This window comes from Muntiacus reevesi, chromosome 14 (assembly GCF_963930625.1).
Source record: "Muntiacus reevesi chromosome 14, mMunRee1.1, whole genome shotgun sequence".
Taxonomy (NCBI): domain Eukaryota; kingdom Metazoa; phylum Chordata; class Mammalia; order Artiodactyla; family Cervidae; genus Muntiacus; species Muntiacus reevesi.
This window is the reverse complement of record NC_089262.1, coordinates 45,762,848-45,784,129: the sequence shown is the minus strand read 5'-3', so window position 1 is coordinate 45,784,129 and position 21,282 is coordinate 45,762,848. Positions and strand designations below refer to the sequence as shown.

General features: G+C 42.5%; 1 protein-coding gene across 1 annotated transcript in view; it reads left to right on the top strand.

Moving 5' to 3' along the window:
• ANKRD55 (ankyrin repeat domain 55) overlaps nt 1–21,282 on the top strand; it is a 104,287-nt gene that overhangs the window by 55,091 nt on the left and 27,914 nt on the right. The window contains exon 6 of the mRNA XM_065905600.1: nt 8,995–9,123. Coding sequence (XP_065761672.1) covers nt 8,995–9,123 — 129 coding nt within the window. The remainder of the gene's footprint in view (nt 1–8,994; nt 9,124–21,282) is intronic.

The window sequence follows — 21,282 nt, the reverse complement described above, 5'->3', positions numbered from 1 at the left end:
AAATTCCGTATATATATTGCACTGTTTTAAACTTCTGCTTTAAAAACGAGAACCAGAGATGAGAAAGTGCCCTTCATGTGAAAGCAGGGAGCCTGGGGGCTTGCAGTCTGTGTCGGCTGATTAAGAACTTCTAGACTTTGGGCAACTTGCCAACCACTTCTTACACCTTCAGCTTTTTCCTTCACCCCCACCCCACACTGGGACTTATTAAATAAAAGGGGGCAAATTCAGTCATTTACACCCTAAAGTTAAATTTCTCTTACAGACATCCAACTCTGCCCCCAACTCAGTGGAGCTGAACATCCCCTAGCAAAGTGACAGTTCCCTATTTTTCCCCACCCTGGGAGGCCCCTGGCTGGTGGTGAGAATGAAAGTAGTCAGAGATCTTTCTAACAGTGGTAGTTTTAACACTTTTCAGGCAATATGTGGTTAATATTAGAAAAGTCTGTAGTTCCTTTTTGTGCAAAGCAACCTCTCAGACAAGACTCCTCTTGGTCTTACACCAGCATTGGACCTATTGACTTTTTTGAGCAGATGCCTCAACAAGGACACTTGCCTTCAGTGTCATAGCTTCCTCTTCACACCATATCACAGCATGTCTGAAATCCATCTGAATCCAACTACTAATGCTTGCCTGTGTTTTTCTTTCATATATATGTTGTGTGTGCATGTTAGTCACTAAGTCATGTCTGACTGTTTATGGCCCCATGGACTGTAGCCCTCCAGGCTCTGCTGTCTATGGAATTCTCCAGGCAAGAATACTGGAGTGGGTTGCCACTCCCTTCTCCAGGGGATCTTCCCAACCCAGGGATCAAACGTGGGTCTCTAGCATTGCAGGCAGATTCTTTATTATCTGAACCACCAGGGAAGCCCATATATATGGCTAGTGTGAGCCAATCCATATAAATTTGCAAGGGCTAATTTGTTCTTTGCCATTGGGAAATAAGAATAGCTCTGAAATGGAAAGAACACAGCCCAGGCTTTCCCTTCCATTTATTACCTTGGTAGAGTTCCTGGATTTGGCTTCTCAGTGTTCTGAACAAGCAATCACCTTTGGCCCCACCCCCACCCAACCCCATAATCACTTTTCCAATGAGTTCCAAGTACAGTCTCCATTATATATGAAGGAGTAACAGTTAAAATACACACACCCTACATCTGTTAAATAACAGGAAGCAAAACAACAAAAGCAAAAGAAATCAGGGAAAAGGTAAGCTAGTGCTGGCGAAGCATTATGGCTTCCTGATGACAAGAGGGAAGAGCAAGACATATCCCCTATAGAGTTGGAATAAAATTATTTTCCAAGAATAACTAAAGGACTCCCAAGCTTGTCACAATAATGCTTAAAGATTAAATGATCAATTAACAGAAATCTAACTTAATTGAGACAGGTTGTTAACTGAAACTAAAGAATGGAGAGAGGGAGAGAAGAAGAAAAAAAAAGTTTTCTGCAGCCATCCTCTAACTGCTCATGTAAAACAAAACATAATGTGTACCACTTTATATCAGAGATGACTATCACTCTAGAGGCTATCCTGTTCCGAGCTCAGTAACTCGAAACATTTTTTGTACTATTAGTTTTTACTTGAATAAGTAATACATGAACATATTTGCTTCTTAAAAAGTTAAATATTACAAGTAATACTAGAAGTCCTTGATTACTTCTACCCTACCACCTTAGCCCGCAGGTAATTGTTCTTTTGTGTATATATAGTATGTATGTATATATATATATATATATATATATATATATATATATACTTTCTCAATCTTTTGTATGTATTACCACATTTTCTTAATCCAGTCATCTATTGATGGGAACTCAGTTGCTTCCGTGTCTTGGCTATTGTAAAAAAATGCTGCTATGAACATTGGGGTGCATGTGTCATTTCAAATAAGTGTTTTCATTTTTTCTGGATATATATACCCAGGAATGGAACTACTGGATCATATGGTAGTTCTATAATTAGTTTTTTAAGGACCCTCCATACTGTTTTCTGTAGTAGCTGCACCAACTTACATTCCCACCAACAGTGTACAAGGGTTCTCTATTTTAATTTTTAGTATGCATGCGTGGTTGTTCTTCAAAACAACTGCATCAATTTATAGCTCCACTCATAGTGTAAAATGTGCTTATCACTGTTTTCCTGCTGTTGTTGGGTTTTCTTATTATTGTTTTAATTTGCATTTCCCTAATAGCCAGTGAAAATGAGCATAACTTCATAGGTAGAGTGCTCACTTTTAGATCTTCTGTGAATTGCCTATTTATTTAGATCCTTTGTCCATTCACCTTTTCTTACATATTCATAGGAGGTTTGTTTTTTTTTGACCACATGACATGGTTTTCAGGATCTTAGTTTCCCGACTAGGGATCAAACCTGTATCCTCTGCAGTGGAAGCACAGAGTCTTAACCTTTGGACTGCCAAGGAAGTTCCCATAGGAACTCCCATAGGTTTATTTTATATTCTGACCAATCCTTTGTCTGCTATTGAATTGCAAATGTTTTTTCATAGTCTATTCTTTATTTTAGAACTGTTTGTGATGTCTTTGCCTCTACAGAAATTTTAAAATATGATATAATCAAGATGATCATTCTTGTCCATTATTGTTTTGTTTCTGGTATCCTTCTTAAAGGCCTTTCCTACCCCTAGGGACATAACTACATCATGCTAAATTTTCTTTTAGTTTGTTACAAGATTTTTTTTTTTTGATATGTGGTTTCATTTCTGAGTTCTCATTCCAATAATCTATTTGTTTTTCTTGTTTCATTAACCACACTGCTTAATTATAAAGTGACTTGTTTGGAAGCTATCCACACTGCAGGATTTAACACTGTGGGAAAGTCACCATGGGTCAGATGGTCAGATTGTCCTTTGTGTCTTTGTTCTTTGGAACCTCAGGGGAATCTCTGACAAAGAGAGGGGCTTGTCTATTGCAGCCACAGAGAATTAAGTTGCTAAATTCCTGGAATCTAACTCTCTTGCTTTCATTTTAGCTCTGACAGGAAGAGCACCCCATGAAGAGGGACTATAAAATATTGGCATCTGCATTAGAATTTTGAGTGCATTTATCCAGTAAACCACTGTTATGCATGGTATTTAAAATAGATAGTTGGTCCTATATTAGTGTACATTCTGATATAAGTAGATTTTTGTGAGTGGCCTGACAATTCAAACTTCCATTACAACAGCACTCGCAGAAAATAAATCCAAGTTGCAAAAACAGATGTGAATCTTTGGATATAATTCTTAGCAGTAAAATCTACTTACAACATTCCCAGGATACAAGCACAAGCAGGGACTGTGCATTAAAAAAGGCAAAATCAATAGAAACAGTCCCTGATTTTAGAAATCTTTGTCTCTACAGCTGGCAGAAGGTAAAATAATAAAGTCAAAAAAATTTAATGCACCAGAATCTGTATTCTAAAGATGAACACCTTAACAAACAGAGTCAGTGCTACTCAGGAGCTCTCACTTCCCTCTCTCCTCAGATCCTCCTTCGCCGTTAGGTCCTAGAGGCAGACCATGTATATTTTATCTTTATATCCCTAGAATCTAGTTCAGTAACTTACACATAGTAGAGTCTCCCTAAAATATAAATTTAGATAAAGAATTAACTTATTAAATTCAAGAAAAAGGCATATGATTTTATTTTATTGTCCTTCCCCTCTTTATTTTCCTTCCCTTCTTTGTTGTATTGACCCAACCCATGAGTGACTCATTTTATTTACCAGATTTGACTCCCTGTGACTTTTAATTATTTCCAAATATACTCTCAAAAAAATAAGATTTTATATCATTTGAGAGCTTCAAAAATATATTGTAGCTTTTAGGGCAGGAGTCCTTGTCCATTTTCATGACATAGACACATCTGGTATACTGGAGAAAGCTGTGGATCCCTTTTTAGAAAAATGTTTGAAGTTACATAATATAAAATACATAGCATTACAAAAAATTATATTGAAAAACAGATACCAAAATATTTTAAAGAACAAATTTGCAATATTTACATGCAAGCTCTTTTTGCTAATGCCTTACTACCCTTTGTGATCTATAATTGTAAGTTTTTACCCACATAAATTTGAAGAAAATGGCTTTCATTACTGAATGTCTTATCTTGTTTTAGAAGTTCTTTTAGACTCTTTTAAATTATATCCTTTATTCTAGTTTTTTGTACACAGAAGGCCCTCTGTAACTTTTGTGAGCGGTAGTCACAAAATTAATAATATGTGAATATAAAAATCAAAGAGAGCCAAACTGGACTTCTGTGAACTTCTAGATCCTTCAAATGACCTAGAATTGTTTTGCTGATCTCGCAAACACCTGCTAGAATTCTATCCCCCGGTGCACCAAGATGCGGGATGAACCCAAGCACCCAGCCACATCACACATTTCTCTCTATGCCTTTCAGCATCTGCAAGAGCTGGTCTAAAAGTGCAGTTCTGAAACAGAAAACTACTAAACACTGAATCAGATTTCTGCTTCATAAAGCACAAAAGTTACAGTGGTTTTGGAAAAAAAGAAAAAAGTTATGAGAAGACGATAGGACTTGAAAGCCCTTAACTGAAATGTTGGTGGCACAGGCCCAAGGCACAGAATTACTCATGTGCACCAGAGTGTGTTCCAAAGCCAGCTTGCCATGCACACAACAGCTATCACACACAGCTGTTTCTATCAACAATCTCGAAATGGCTCCTAAGTCAACCAAAACTTAACCTCTCCCTCCAAAACTTAACCTCTCCCTCCAAAACTTTCTAGAGAGCTATGTTCTTAAATGAGTGTGAGTTACTCTTCACTCAGAGCCAACATACCCTCTTTTTCAAAGAAGTAGAATTCTACTGTCACCAGGACCATCTGGGTGTGTGTTGCAGCATATCTTCCAGAGACTCCTAGATTTTTAGCTCTCAGATTCTTTGAAGGCCCAGTTGGGTCCTCAGTGAGGGGCATCACAGTTTAGACACAGGTGGCTGGCTTTCATTCAACAGACGCTGGTGTTTTATATTCCCTGTGAATCCAAGGGAACCTGGATAACCTGCGATTCACTGATTAACTCTTCCTGCGAACATTTCTCAAATACGTACCATGTGCTTGGGCATATCATAGTGAATAAGCCACAGCCTCTGCCATTAAAGTGCATCACAGCTTAATCTTAATTCTTATCACAGCTCAGGACAGACTCCAATTGCCAAATTGGAAGTCTGCCCCTTAAATGGCCACCAGTCTTAACATAACACAACTACAATGTGCTAGCAGTGTTAAAAAAGCTGAAAGAAGGAGGATGCAGTTGTAGGAAACAGTTCCTGAACAAAGTGTGTTGTGCAATACAAAGAGTTGCATTTGAGCTGATTTTGAAAGTTTTGGTTTTCATATTACTAACTCTAAGAGGGTGTATTTTTATTTCCCATTAGCCCAACTGAAAAAAATAGCAACAGGAAATTTCTCTTGACTTGACTGAATGTTTGAAGCCTGTTTGTAATATAAATATACAACATATTTATATTATATATTATAATGTATTATTATTTAGAGACTAATTGAGTAATTCAAGTTTTGATTTGGGGCCACTCAGAGGATCAACAGTGATTTATAACACTGATCCCAAATTCCAAGGTAGAGGATGGGTAGGAGGGATTATATATATACATTTCAATAGCTTACTAAACTAAATATTTGCCAGCTGCACTTTCAGAAGAAAATTAGAAGTGATGCCAAATGAAACAAATAATAATACAGGGTGGAAATCCTTATGCTTGAGAATCACCATTCTAGAAAGTGAGAAGATTCCAAATCCAGCTAAAATCACAAAGAAAAAAATTTTCCAGTATCTGAACTCACTCCCAAAATGAAATCTTATAGCTTGATGTGTGGAACAAACAATTTCCTCCAGAGTGGAAGGGACCCCAATTTGAATCCCAACTTGTCTTATACCCAGTCAGTGACCTTAGGGAAATCATTTAACTTGTGTTTCAGTTTCCTCACCTGTAAAATGAGTCTAAAAATACCTATCTCTCAGGATTGTTGTAAAGATTCAATGAAGTGAATGAAGTTCTTGGCACAAAGTAGGTATATGAAAAATAGTAGTGGCCCTTCGCATTGTTTATCAAAACATGCATGAGCTGAGTTTTTTTTTGTTTTCATTTTTGTTGTTGTTGCTTGGTTTTTCAACAGGGAGTTAAGGAGGAGTGGTGTTGCTTTAAGAGAAAAACTCCTAAAGCCTAGAAACTGTTTAGGAGACAAGGATTAACAGTGTCCTAACAAGAATTAAATTAATTCACAATTTCATGCTGAAGTCTCACCTGGCTAAATCAATCTCTCTGCATATAGTGATTGCCATCTACCTCGTTTGGAGGACTCATCAAGAATTCTAACCGGTTTCAACAGGTTTCAACTGAACAGTTGATAACAATGATCATGGCAGACAAGTTCATTTTCTATAAAGAAGTCATGTTCTGTCTTTCTTGTGTGAATGATTTTAGAAAGCAAAGCCAAATTTTACAAAAGCAAAAAATTCCATCCAGAAGCATAAAAAGTCATTCATCCATTTAACAAGCTTTCGCTTAGCATTCACAATGTGCCTGTCACCATTCTTGGTTCCAGGGACTCGGGCAGGAAAAGGCCCTGCCTTCATGAGCTTATACTCCAGTAACTCAGAATTGTCTCTGATGTCTGTAGTCCTGGGGCTGGTGGCACTTCATAATGAAGCCAATGATTCTAAAGCAAATGGTACTCAGCTCTGGGAAAGGGCTAATCACTGCACAATAAAAAGAATCTGATTCCCTGGAGTCCAGATTTCTAATTCCAGAGGGCCAAATTAAAAATAAAGAGGACCCACTGAAATGCCTTGAGCTATTCTGAACCTCAAGTAAATATTCAGCTGCAGAAATAAGAACAAGAAGTTCCACTGTTGTTAGACGGTCATTATTTTCCATATGGAACCAATTTCTTGAAACATCTTTAAGAGTATCTGGAGACTCAGTGTTATATGACACTTGAAACTTGAAAGCAAACCATAGTTTAATGATTTAGAATGTGGAACTGGTCAAGGGGACTTACATTCTAATCCCACTGCACCGCAAACCTCAAACCCTACATTCAGTTTTGTGCTCAGTCACAGGCTTGAGAACTTCCTTAGAACTCAACTTCCTCCATAAAATGGGAAGGACAGTGACACCTTTCAGAGCTGACCAACTGCTATAGCAAAAACTCAAAACCTCAGTGCCTGACATAGTAAAAGCTTTTTCCTGCTTGCTTCATTGTTCATTGCTGGTTGATGCGCTGACTCTGTCCTGTCTCATCAACCAGGGTCCTGAACTTTTTAATCACACGATTCCAACATCTTCTTGAGACTTATCCTCCCCTCTATTCAGCTGTCAGGTGAGGAAAGAGAAAATATATAAAAGACTACACAGTTTTTATTTTCTAGGCAGGCCTTGGAGGAGTGGGGGCTTCCATTCTTCCGTTCTTTCTATTCACACGGCAATGGTCAGGACTCAATCTCATGGCCACACCTATCTGCCAGGAAATTGGGGAATGTAGACTCAGTATGTGCCCTGGAGGAAGAGGAAATAGAATTTGGTGCGCACCACAGACTTCACCACAATATTTAATCCAAAAGGTTATTTGGAGGATTGAGATAATATACAGAAGAACTCATAAAGCTCTCTAGATCAATACATATCCATGTATTATCTGTGTGTCTGTCAGTTGCTCAGTCATGTCCGACTCTTTGTGATCCCATGGACCTGCCAGGCTCCTCTGTCCATGGGATTCTCCAGGCAAGAATACTGGAGTGGGTTGCCATTCAATTCTCCAGGAATGTATTATCTGGAATATGATTAATGTATTATCTGGAATAATAATAGCTCTGCCCTCCTAGCTAGGCTGCAGCCCATCTCCTGCACTCAGCTCATCTTGGATAAGCAGAGAAGGCCAAGGTGGTTACACTGTGATATATGCAGAGACAACTGCTAAAAGAGAAAGCTGTCCACTTCCTTCACTCCTTTACCAGGCATCTTAATCTAGAATCATTTTAGACATATTTCATGTAATTGTGAGCTATATGCAAAGAGAAGAGGCCATCTTTTCATAGTCCACTCTCAAATACTACTGGTTCTTTTTGGCAAATGTTTCCCAGCAGAAGTTCATTTTATTATGAAACCATACCTAACATGTGACCTTAAGCTAGGAGAGAAGGTGGAATTCACCAGATTGGCTCATCCGGATCTGATTTCCAGGCTGCCACCAAGTGATTTCTTCTAAACAGTGTAAATCAGGCCATGTCAACACCTGCTTAAAATCCTTCACTGTCTTTCTACTGACTTCAGAATAAAACCCAAATGCCTTATACAGGGTATTCCCCATCCCACGCTCCAAGGATCAGCCCTGCCTCTTTCTCCAACTGCATCTTGCATGGCTCTCCTCCTCTCCCTCTTCATTCATTCATTCATTCATTCAACTGCTTTTCATCTAGCCTGGGTCAGTCTCTGGGGATACTTTAGTAAACAGACAGTGCTGTGGTCTGGTGGTGGGAGATGGCATCCCAGCGTACTCTGATCACAAGTGTCTGCTTCTGTGACTTGTTGCTTGCTGGTCTCTACCTTCAGGTTACCTCGGCTCCCAGAGGCTCATGTAGAACAGTCCCTATCTCCAGGGTGGTTATGCTGTCATGGCACCCCAGGTGCATTCTTTATAGCATTCAACAGTCCTGAAAATCCTTTGGCTTGCTTGTGTGCATTTATTATCTTCCTCTACCAAAGTGGAGTTCCCACGAGGACATGGATCTCATTTCCTAGCGTATCCTTGACATCTGTTTGCCTGGCATCAGGTAGGAAGCCAAGGAGTAACCATTGAATGAATGATTCAAGGAACAAGTGAACTGACAGTCAGCAACCAACGCATCTAGTGATGCCTTTGGGCCTGGGAAGAAAGTGTGTATTCCGCTCTACTTCCCAATAGCCTGTGCTCATCTGAGACCCTCCGACTGTGGTTTTGCAGGGGATGACAGCACTCCACTGGGCAGCTTTCCACAACCGGCCTCAACACACCCAAATGCTGCTGAAGAAGGGGGCAGACCCCACCCTTGTGGACAAAGACTTCAAAACAGCTCTCCACTGGGCAGTCCAGGTGAGAAATTAGCCAGTGGGCTTGTCTCAAGTGTAAATGGTGTAAAGCAATGTTAACAGTTCTGAGTAAGTCAGGCCTGTAAGGCACAGTCCCAGCATTGATGTGGGCTTTATATATGTGATGGACTTCCCTTGCGGCTCAGCTGGTAAAGGATCTGCCTGCAATGCGGGAGACCTGGGTTCGATCCCTGGGTTGGGAAGATCCCCTGGAGAAGGGAAAGGCTACCCACTCCAGTATTCTGGCCTGGAGAATTCCATGAACTATATAGTCCATGGGGTTGCAATGAGTTGGACACGACTGAGTGACTTTCACTTCACTTATATGTGTGACAGAGCAAGCAAGATATATGCATGCTGCCCTCCTCCCTCCATCCATACCCAGAGGGGCAACAGCAGACGTCACTTTGGAGTATTTGGGTACGTTAGTTGCTGAGAAGAAATCCTGCCAAGGTAAAGAGGGTGAGGAGTTACAGAATATCAGGCAGAGCCCACCTTAGCTGTTACACACACACACACACACACATATACATACCTCACTCTCTCCAGCAGTGCTTGCTGAGGGCTCACTGTGTTCCATGATAATTCTTCAAAGAACTACTAGGAAGTCCCTTCAGAGTCTTTTGGACCATGAGTCGCTTCTTCCTTCCAAATCCTCTGAAGCAGAGTAATTCCAGGCGACCCTGAGTTCTACTCTGAACCCTGAAAACAGCGGCTCATGACACCCTACCTCGCTATCCCGAAAGGGAGTCTGTATCGGCACACATGACGGGAGAAATCAGAAATCTACAGCCCAAAGAGAGGAGAACTGAGACTAAGGTGAAAGAATGACCATTGGTAACATTTGTTGAGGTGTTGTCTAGGGAAATCATTCAAAGGGATTGATTAACTAAGAGTTATCTGTTCTGTCCTTGAGAGCAGTACTATGCATCCTTTGAACAAACCTGCCAGCCCGTTCTGTCTTTTGATGCCTTATGTTGACATCCCCACTGTTTATTTCCATCAGCCCTATAAAGGGACCCTTGCTGAACTGCGGTCAGCATCCCCCTGATTCTGTGCGCTCCGACAGTGGTTTCACTTGGGTGTTTTCACGTGCCACACATGGCAGAGAAGGGCACCTGGCACTTTCAGGGTTGACATGTGTGCCTGAGATCAAGGGGAAATAGAAGTGATTTGGAAACTACTCTGTTTTTGTTCTTACAAGCTTGCCTTCAGTTACTCTGAAGGGCCAGCCCTAACAAAACTCTGAAATGAACAAAGCTTGTTTTTGTCATCCCCACCTGCCCTTAGCACCCTCCTACATACTTTCAGTATTTAATCAGCTGCCTTGCCCCACCATGCCAGTTCCTGCCCAGCACCCAGTCCTCTGGTCAGGGGTCACCATTGCAGCAGTAGCCTCAGGGCAATATGGCTGGGCAACCAAGAAGCATCTCATGTGTGTTGGTTCTCAGCTGGGGTGACAGTGGTATCAGAATTAAGCATTTTCTGTATCTTCACTCTCATCACCGCTGTTCTCTGAATCCATAGATCTAGGATGGGGCTCCTGTACGTGCATTTGAAAAAATCTCCCCAAGTAATTCTTACCTGTATGCCTCCTCTGCTCCACCTTCTTCCACTGCACCCACAGTTTAGAGCTACTGCTTGGGACGCAGGCTTGCAGTTGAATCAGCAGTGCTTTTAAAATGACAAATTCCCAGACCCCACTCCAGATCTAATGAGTTGGGCTCTTTGTGGGTGGGAACCCCTGTTTTTATCCTCCAAGAAGCAATTTTGCAAAATCAAAAGAAAAATGTGCTCAGCTCAGAGGATCTGAGTTTGCATTAACAGAACCGGATTTGTTCTGAGAAAAGTCACTGATGCCTGCTTGGCTTAACTATTGCTGTATCTTTGGGGTATGAATGAGATTGTGTGCATGACAGTGATATATAATATTCTATGTAATTGGAAGAGATTATAGTTTTTATTATGGTCCCAAATTTCCTCTATGAAAGCTTAGTTAACATACTATCTACATAATCTTTCTGTCTACTAAATGATGTGGCTTTTAACCTGCTACATTGATTTTAATCCTGTCTGCACATTGATTTTAATCCTGTCTGCACATTAGAATCAACTGAAGAGCTTTTAAGCAATACTGATTCTCAAACCCCACACCTATTTTCAGTCAATTATTCCAGGGTGCAACCCAGGTGTTAGTATTTTTGTAACATTTTCCCTTCCTCTAGAAGATTGTAATGCCCAGCTAGAGTTGAAAACCGCTATGATAAATGAAATCATATGAACAGGTGCTAAAACCTTATCTATTCCTACCTAAGATATTTCATTCTGACCCGTAATTTTGTAAACTAAGTATAATGCCTCACACATTTATATACTCAATAGCTTAATACATGCTTACTGAGCACCTACTTTGTACGTGGCATGAGAAGGGGGAGAGATTAACACGACAGGTCCCTTCTAGGACCCCTATAATCACATGTGATATTGCATGGGTGGGTGTGTGAGGATGTTAGCATACGTTTTTCTAAGGAAGGTGTCCACTATTTCTTCAACTCTTCAATGAGGATCTGTAACCAGACTCCAAAAGGTTAAGAATCTTACTCTGGAGGAACTGTGCACCCTCTCCCTCCTTGTGGTTAGCACTAAAATTCAGAAGTGATGTGCTTTGCCCTTTACTCTACAGAGAAGACCAAGGGTAATTCCAAATGTCAGCCAAAACCAGGATTACACTTGCCTCCTTTAGCTATCTTCTTCATTTATAACACGGGGCCAGCACTCTGCTTCTCTTGAAGTTTTTCCATATAAATAGGCCTATTTCCTGCTGTCATTTATTCCTTTCACTGAACTTAGGGCTTTTCTCTGGGACTATATGAGACCATATTTAAAGTGACAGGACTTCAAGTTAATAAAACCTCTGTATTTGACCCAGATAATCAAAGCAGTAAAGATTTGAAACACTGGGCCCAGAAAGTAAGGCCTTCCCAGGTGGCGCTAATGGTAAAGAACCCACCTGCCAATGCAGGAGACATAAGAGGTATGGGTTCGATCCCTGGCTCGGGAAGATCCCCTGGAGAAGGAAATAGCAATCCGCTCCAGTATTCTTGCCTGGAGAATCCCCATGGACAGAGGAGCCTTGTGGGCTACAGTCCATGGGATCGCAAAGAGTCGGACACAACAGAACAGCTAACACTTTCTTGCAAGCACGCGCTCCCAGAAAGTAAACTATGTTTGACTTCTGCCCCCATTTCTCAGGTCCCTTGGTAGCTGGTGGGGCCCTCCTGTGGGCCTATCGCCCTCATTCACCTCCCCCATCTGCCCAGCAGACTCCACAGTTTGGCTGTCTCTGGGCCAACACTGAGCAGAACCCTGTCCCTATCGGCATCCAGTCTCCCTTAATGAAATCTCAGTCGCTTCGGGGCATGTTCCCGCCTATTTGTGATGGCACTCACTTCTCAGGAGTCTGCACAGTTCTCTCGCAGCTTCCTCTCCCTCTCACTCCTCAACACTGCAGAAGTTTAGTCATAAATCTTTTTTCCATTCTTTTCTCAGAAAGCCCACTGGTTCCAATGACTTCAGCTACCAATCTACTCAGAATTTTCTCAGGTCAGGATCCAGCAACTGACCTCTCTTTTGACACTAGGCTCACATTTCCAGCTCTACCAGGCATCTTCCCATCATCTCCCACGGATGCGTCAAATTCAACGCGTTCAAACTGAATCCACAGTCTCTCCTTCCCATCACATTTCCATCCTCCCTGTAGTCCAAGACAAAGGCCTCCAGGTGGTCCCTAAACACTCCTTCCTTATCATCATTCACGTCCAGTTGGTTGTCAAGACCTCTTCCTTCCACTTTCTTGGGTCTCACAGTTGCCTCATTTCTATCTCCACTGTATAGATCAGGGTCCTAGCACGAAGCAGCCCAGTCAGATGGGATTAACTGAGCATAGCTTCATAAAAAGGCTATTTATACCCAACCACAGGTTGCTATTGGGGAATGGGCCTAAAAGAGCCTGGGAGGGAGAGGTTGCTAAGACACAGCAGAAGTTGTAGCTGCAGGAGAGGGCCCAGGACAGAAACTGTAGCCCTGGGTGGAATAATCAACCTGTTATCTAGCAGGGAGAGAACTGAAAGATAAATGCCCCAGTCACTATTTCCTCCTTACGTCCATCTCCTGCCAGTGCCACTCACTGGCCAATCCCATCTAGCAGCCAAAGGGCAAAGTTAATGCAACTTATACCAGCTGAGAGCAGGTTGAAACAAGGGAGTTAACCAGAAAGAACAAATGGAGATGATTAAGTCCACCCACCATCACTGCCTTAGGTCAAGCTTCCCCTATTTCTCACAGGAAGTTTCAGTATCTGTATTTCTACTTCAGCCCTTTCTTCCTCCACTGTATTCTCACATTGCCGCCAGGTGCTCTTTCTACAAATCACAAAGGAATGTACTCACATAACCGTTACTACACCAAAACAATTATGGTCACCCTTGGTTCTTAGCTCAAAAACCTTCAGCAAGTCCTGTTTTTGGTAAAGAGCAAACTCTTCAATTTGCACTGACTGCTGTGAACAACCACTCCCCACCCCACCCTACTCCTTGCCTTTCCTCTTCAATCTGTATAGACATTAATCCAATCATACTAGAATATTACTAATCCCCTCAATACATGATAAGCATTTATCCAGTCTTCCCCTTGGTCATCCTGTTCCCTTTTGGTGAAACATTTCTTTCTACTTGTTTTTCTTTAAGTGGTATATACTTAACAGTAATCTTATTGATTTATTTGACTGCATCAGGTCTTAGTTGTGGTATGCAGAATCTTTCCTTATGGCAGTCTGGCTCAGCAGTTGACGCTCAAAGGTTAATTTGCCCCGCCACATGTGGGATCTTCGTTCCTCAGTCAGGGATTAAACCCAACTCCCCTGCATTAGAAGGCGGATTCTTAACCACTGGACCATCAAGGGAGTCCCAATACTTTTTCCTTCTTACTTTCCCTGCATCATCCCTTCTAACTGCAGAATTTATATTTGTTCCGTCCTCCTTGTAGTCCAAGACAAAGGACTTATTTGTCCTTTGTTATTTCTCAAGGCTCAGCTAAGTTTACCCTCTTGGCTGAACTCCCTTTTAGAATTTTCCCCTCTGTCTAGCACTTCCTTCCTTCTATTGCTGGTGTTACTATCAGTAGAGGGCCTGCATCTCCTCTTCTAGACCACATGCTTAAGGGCAACATGCCTTACTCATCCAGATGTCTCTCAAGACCCAAAACAGACCTTTGTGAAGCTTTGTGAACACCAAAGAAATTTTCATTGAATTCAGTTCAATAAGCTTATCCATTGCAAGCCACTGGAATTGGAATTAGGGCTTTATTGGGTTCTTTCTGTGACATACCATTTTCAGCTTAACTGAGACCTCCAGGAATGCATCGCCTTGGTATCAAGGAGTTTTCTCAAATGATATGTAATCTAGGATAGCTATGATGACAGGTCAGCAAGAGGGCCACTTATCTACCACCCCTCAAATCTCACCTCTAGCTCCTTCCTCCTAATCCTAGAAAATGTGTTTATTTAGAAGCTTCCTCAGTAGTACTCTTCTTGCAGTGCATTTTTCAAGGGTGGGTAGAAAGAAAAGAACTGCCTTAATATAAAGCGACTATTTCATGTTTGTTCATTCAGTATGTGATTAAGGAAATTATACACACACCCTTGGAGCTCTTGAATATAACCATGAAGCTACCAGTGTCTGAGACTGATTTGGTCTAGCATGAAATTCTCCTCCTTCCTGTGGTGGCCAAGATATGTGATCAACTGTTTGAATTGTGTCAAAATTCTATAAATATACTTTAAATATATTTAGAATGCCAAAGGATAATTATAAATGTCATAGGCCAGTGGATCCAGACCATAGATGAAAGAATCTTAGAGCTGGGAGGGACCACACAAAGTCATTTAATCCAACCCCTCTGTTCACAGGTGGAAAACTAGTTCACAGGGAGGTTACCGTTGTCCAAGCTCACCCTACACCCACGGGTGCCCAGACCACACAACTCCCAGTGCTTGATTAAAGGAAAACTACAAAACCACATAAGCCCAGAATAATCAAAGAGAAAGTCAAATTTACTAAATCAACTCCCATTACCCTGGAAGCAAAGATGAAGTTATCTTAAAGGATAGGCTAAATTAAAGTGGCCTGCATGTGTCAGCTCCCCAGGGCTTGGCTGCAGAAAGGGAAGGAGATGGGTAGATGGCCAAAAAAACAAGAACTCACCTAGGAGTAAACACAAGTAAAGAAAGAAGTGAAAAGATAGTGAAAGGTGGGAGACAATAAGAAAAAGAGAGGAAAGCTAAGAAAAGAATGGGTAAAATTCTAGTTTGGCTTTGCCCATAGTTTGTGAGGCTTGTTCAGCTATGCTCTGTTCAGCCAATATTTATTAAAAGTTACTCTTTATTAGGCTCCATTTCAGCAGAAAGACAGTGTTTCTACACATGACTACAGCAAGGAAGGAGGTTTCGTGGGGGTGTTTTCCATATTAATCATTAGAACACCTGTGAAATGATGTAGTTCAGCAGCAGAGGGTCACAGTGCCTCACTGCCTCTCCCCCACCATTTCTATCTTACAGTAGCCCTCCAGGGGGGTCAGCCCCAAGTTTTGGGATACAGCAGACTCTGGTATCAGGCCAAGCAGAAAGCCTGGATCTAAACAGGCTAACTATGAAGAGGATCCTGACTCCAAGCTAGGATATTGGGCACCTTTCTCTTCTAGTCAGGCTTCCCTGATAGCTCAGTTGGTAAAGAATCCACCTGCAATGCAGGATACCCCAGTTCAATTCCTGGGTCGGGAAGATCTGCTGGAGAAGGGATAGGCTAACCACTCCAGTATCTTGGGCTTCTCTTGTGGCTCAGCTGGTAAAGAATCCTCCTGCAATGTGGTAGACCTGGGTTTGAACACTTGGTTGGGAAGATCCCCTGGAGAAGGGAAAGTCTACCCACTCCAGCATTCTGACCTGGAGAGTTCCATGGACAGTGTAGTCTGTGGGATCACAAAGAGCTGGACACGACTAAGCAACTTTGACTTCACTTCTCTTCTGCTGCTGCTGCTGCTAAGTCACTTCAGTTGTGTCTGACTCTGTGTGACCCCATAGACGGCAGCCCACCAGGTTCCCCTTGTCTCTGGGATTCTCCAGGCAAGAACACTGGAGTGGGTTGCCATTTCCTTCCCCAATGCATGAAAGTGAAAAGTGAAAGTGAAGTTACTCAGTCGTGTCCGACTCTTAGCAACCCCATGGACCACAGCCTACCAGGCTCCTCCATCCATGGGATTTTCCAGGGAAGGGTACTGGAGTAGGGTGCCATTGCCTTCTCCATCACTTCTCTCCTGGTTAACCACAAACCCTCAACTCTCATGTGTTCACAGTCTACTAGTTCACAAGCTAGTAGGTCTTCCCCTCCAACTCCATTCCAGTCTAACACATCTGGCTCCAGCGGAACTTAAGGGCCACTGTTCTTCTCACAGCACAGAACCACCTAGACCTTTAAAAGGGTCACGTGACCTAAAACCCTTTCATCTCCTTTGTGCAGTCACTGTCATGTGACAAACAGACCCCCTACTTCCAAGAGAAGGGCAGAGACTGGATTTCCCTCCCTGAAGAAACCACCTTAGAAATAATTTCCCCAACACGTTAACAAATAAACAATTAATCCTAAATCTTGCACTAAGATTTCTCGGGAAGTCACCTAGAATAAAAAGGGTCTACAATCAGGATATTGAAATCTTGTTTTTTATCAGTCTCTGATAACAAAATTACTGTATCTTAACCTAACTTTCTTAGCAAGGCTTTTATGAGTTTTTCTCCTTCATGAGGTGTAAAGAGAAAATGACTAGGACTCAGTGGTTCCCAGCTGTCTTTAAGTTACATGAAGGCAATTTCATGGATTACCCACAGACAAAAATAGCACAATAAAAGAAAAATAAATAAAGCCACAATATCATTTGGCCACCCAATGCAGAATTCTAGAGCTGCATAATAAGATCTATACAATATTCTTCCCCTGTTGAACGATACTCCCACCAAATGGAAATTCACTCTCCAATCTTCCTAGGGGCCCTTGGGCAACACCCATGTCTTCTCTCTTGGTGTTTCCTGGTGTCTGTGACCAAGGCTTCCCAGGCCTGGAGACTCCATCTGATGGATGTTCAGAAGAGAACGTTGTTACCAAGAGACCACTGAGCCAGGGCCTCTGTTCACAAACTAGGGACCTCTCTTTCTTGTTGTTTAGTCGTTCAGTCATGTCCAACTCTTTTGCAGCCCCATGGACTATAATCTTCCAGGCTCCTCTGTTCATGAGATTTCCCAGGCAAGAATACTGGAGTGGGTTGCCATGCCCTTCTCCAGGGGATCTTCTCAACCCAGCAATCAAAGCCGTGTCTCCTGCATCTCCTGTACTGCAGGCAGATTCTTTACCACTGAGCCACCAGGAAAGCCCTAGGGGCCCCTCTAGGGCTCTCTCAAATTCTTGTGAGGGTGCACCATGGCAACCTTCCTAGGAGAGGCTTTTAAAACACCAAATGTGGAAAGAAGGTCTCAGTTAGTAAGACACACTTCACTGCTACTGATGTTGCTGATACCAACAGCAGTTTTTACTTTAATTCCTCCCATGTGCACATGCAGGATCAAATAAATAAAATATTCCTTTAACTGAAGACAAAATAGTATTACAGTGAAGTGCCAGGGCTCTGCAGTCAGTCCCAGCCTTGCCACCTCATGGCTGTGACACTGGACAATGAATCTGCCTGTGATGCAGAAGACCTGGGTTCGATCCCTGGGTTGGGAAGATGCCCTGGAGAAGGAAACAGCAACCCATTCCAGTACCCTAGCCTGGGAAATCCCAAGGAGCCTGGCAGGCTACAGTCCATGGGGTCGCAGAGTCAGACCCGATCGAGCAACTCACAGACGGACAGAATCCCTCTGTGCCTCCAATTTCTCCTCTACAATATGAGGATGACAAGAGTACCTGCCTTACGGTCCTCACTTGTTTAGTCCTGACAACCATGGAGTTGTTGTCAGGATTAAACAAGTGAGAACATGCCGTGCTGGGCACAGAACATTCACTCGGTAAACATCACTATCACCATTACACTTGGGAGGACATTATTATAAAAACAATGGTGATGTAAATGAGGGTTAGATTTGGAGACAAAGGAATGGTCTGAAAGATTCAGGGCAAAGGCATTTTGGAAGAAAGGGGTAAGCGGGTGAAATCTTTCTTATCCAGAAATCCATGCAAGAGTCCAGCTCACAAGGGAATTGCTGATTAGGACTGTCTGCTCAGGATTAGCTGGGGCCCACTCAGATGTGCCGGACTGCAGCCCACCCCCACCCCGCATCTAAGCTGGCTGCTTCCAAAATGGCTCCTCCATGGGTCAGGCAAGGAGGGAGGAAGACAGTGTGTAAGACGAGTGTATTTTTTCCGTCTGTGCTTGACACTCCATCCCACACAGAAGGAGAACCCGTGACAGGCTGTTTTGCTCTTTAAAACACTTTGGCAAGCTGAATTCCCTTGCTCTTCCAGGAAACTGTAAACAAAATCAATTCATTGAGTGGACACTCTTTTTTTTGCTTCTATTTTACTTCTTCAATGGCTAGTGCTTCTTAAAAGGGGAGAGGGGCTTCTCGATTGTCTTAAATATACATATGTCAGACCCCTTAAAATATGTTTAAGTAACATTAGGTGAAAGAATCTTAGGAAAGCTGATAAAGCAGGCATGAAAGCTTAGATGTGTTCCCTGTAGCAAGCTTTTGATGACAGGCATGTCGTGGACCTGAACTCATTGATCCAAATTATTTAAAAGTCACTGTGAGACAAAGGAAGGATGGAGGGAGAAGAGGATGTAAGTGGGAAGGTGAGACAGGGAGAAGGCTAAAGGTAGCAGGCAGGGACTACTTTATGGATGTGTCCTTAGTCCCCTGGCAGGGCTCTGGGGATCGACTCAGGAAGGATCCAGATGGCAAACCAGAGCCCTAGGCACCTGGGAGGGCTTGCACTCACAGTGAGAATGCCCAGCCCAAGTGAGTGTGACGTGCAAGCCTGCTCAGTCACTTCAATAATGTTCCACTCTGCAACCCTAAGGACTGTAGCCCACCAGGCTCTTCTGTCCATGGGATTCTCCAGGGAACCCAGGAGTGAGCTGCCATGCCCTCCTCCAGGGACCGAGTGTGACACTAAATAGCAAATAAAACTCGCCATGACAGGTCAAAAGAAATACCATGGAAGAAAGGAACACATTATTCCTCTGGCATGTGAGCAGGGGGCTCCAGATTTTTCCTGGGCCCCACAGATTATGTAGCTGGCCATGGTTATAGCATTTAAAACACACTCAGCACTCTTCCTGGGCTCAAAGTTGAGAGCTTTGCTGCCCTCAGCCTTTGGGCCTGTAAGAGCTTTCAGAACTGGTGTCAGCCGCTGTCCCCAATACAGGGGGCGCACACTGCAGGGTTCTCTGTGTAGTGGTTCTCTGAGAAGCCATGCTGAGTCACAGGATATCCGGAGAGTTCTTGGAGCAAACAGGGACAGGGGAGGGAAAGGAAGAGGAAAAGCCAAAATGAATGGGTTCTCTTCCATGGAATTGTGCAAACTGACTCAGAGGTTCTAAAACACAACCCTGGGGTCAAATAATCAAGTGGGAAGAATGCCAAAAGAAATGTTACATACTTGGGAAATTTATTATGAGATGACTGTTGAACAGCATTTGGAGTGTATTAGAATTGCAGCTTTTAAAAAGTTCAGTACTCCCTTTCAGCCCAGGGACCCTGAGTCTGGCATGTGACCTGGCTCCTGGCCCCCAGAACTACAGCCTATCTCTCCCATTTCTTTAACCTGCTCCTCATGCCTCCAAGGGACCTCCATTCTACCCATAGGTCCTGCTGCCTAGAGATACAGGGTCTCTGTGGATTCATTGAGAAAATGCAGGTGAATTATTCGGACTGTTTTATAATCTTTATCCATATATCAGTAGAAAACTGGGAGATAAGACTTTCCACAGGGTGAGATAGAATGAATTTATTTTATTGGCATTTGAGGATTTATTGTTATCTTAAATTGCAAATGCTTATGTGGTGCAAGCATGCTAAGCTGCTTCAGTCATGTCCAGCTCTTTGTGATCCCATGGACTGTGTGACCTGCCAGGCTCCTTTGTCCGTAGGATTCTTCAGGCAAGAATACTGGAGTGGGTTGCCATGCCCAGGATCTTCCCGACCCAGGGATTGAATCTCAAGGAAAAGCTGGTGACTTTTAAGGCTGGGACAGGTTGCTAAAAAGACTGTAGAGAAATCTCATTCCAAAGATAAGATAAAAACTTATAGATCTACACAGAAAGAGGGATCCAATTTAAATGGTTTCCTGAAGCTCTTTCCTTTTCATACTTGGTTTGTTTCTTTATTAATTAGCTACTAAATTACGACCCACTTCTGTTCAAAAAGGACTTTTGACAATTAAATTACATGCAACTTACAGCAATTTGACTATTACCAGATCATTTTGGTCATCATTATGCCACTAGTCAGTATTCATCATTGTCATTTTGTTAATATTAAAATTAACTCTGCCAGCTTCTCAGGGGTCAACCTCTACAGCAAGTGGGAAATAAGATGCATACATTTAATGGGGAAGTTATCTAGATGGCCCACCCATCATGCTAGCTCTGATGTCAGTCAGTTACACCCGTATTTAAGTCCTCCTTGAACTTCCCAGGTGATCAATGGTAAAGAATCTGCCTGCCAGTGCAGGAGACACAAGAGACACTGGTTCGATCCCTGGGTGGGGAAGACCCCTGGAGGAGGAAATGGCAACCCACTCCAGTATTCTTGCCTGGAGAATCCCATCGACAGAGGAGCCTGGTGGGTTGCAGTCCATAGGATCACAAAGAGTCAGACCTGACTAAGTACCCACATACATTAAGTCCTCCTTAGTTCACTAACTATGGAAGACAATTTAGCTCTTACAGGAGACAAAAATCCCTGCCAGGACTTGAGACAAGTGGAAATCTGTTGGTGGGTTTGATAAAATGCATTTTATTTTTGTGTGTGTTTGTTTTGAATTTTTTTTTTTGCTTTGAATTTTTATCTTAATTTGCATGGACAGGGAAGAGCACTGGATTATACATAATGAGCTTT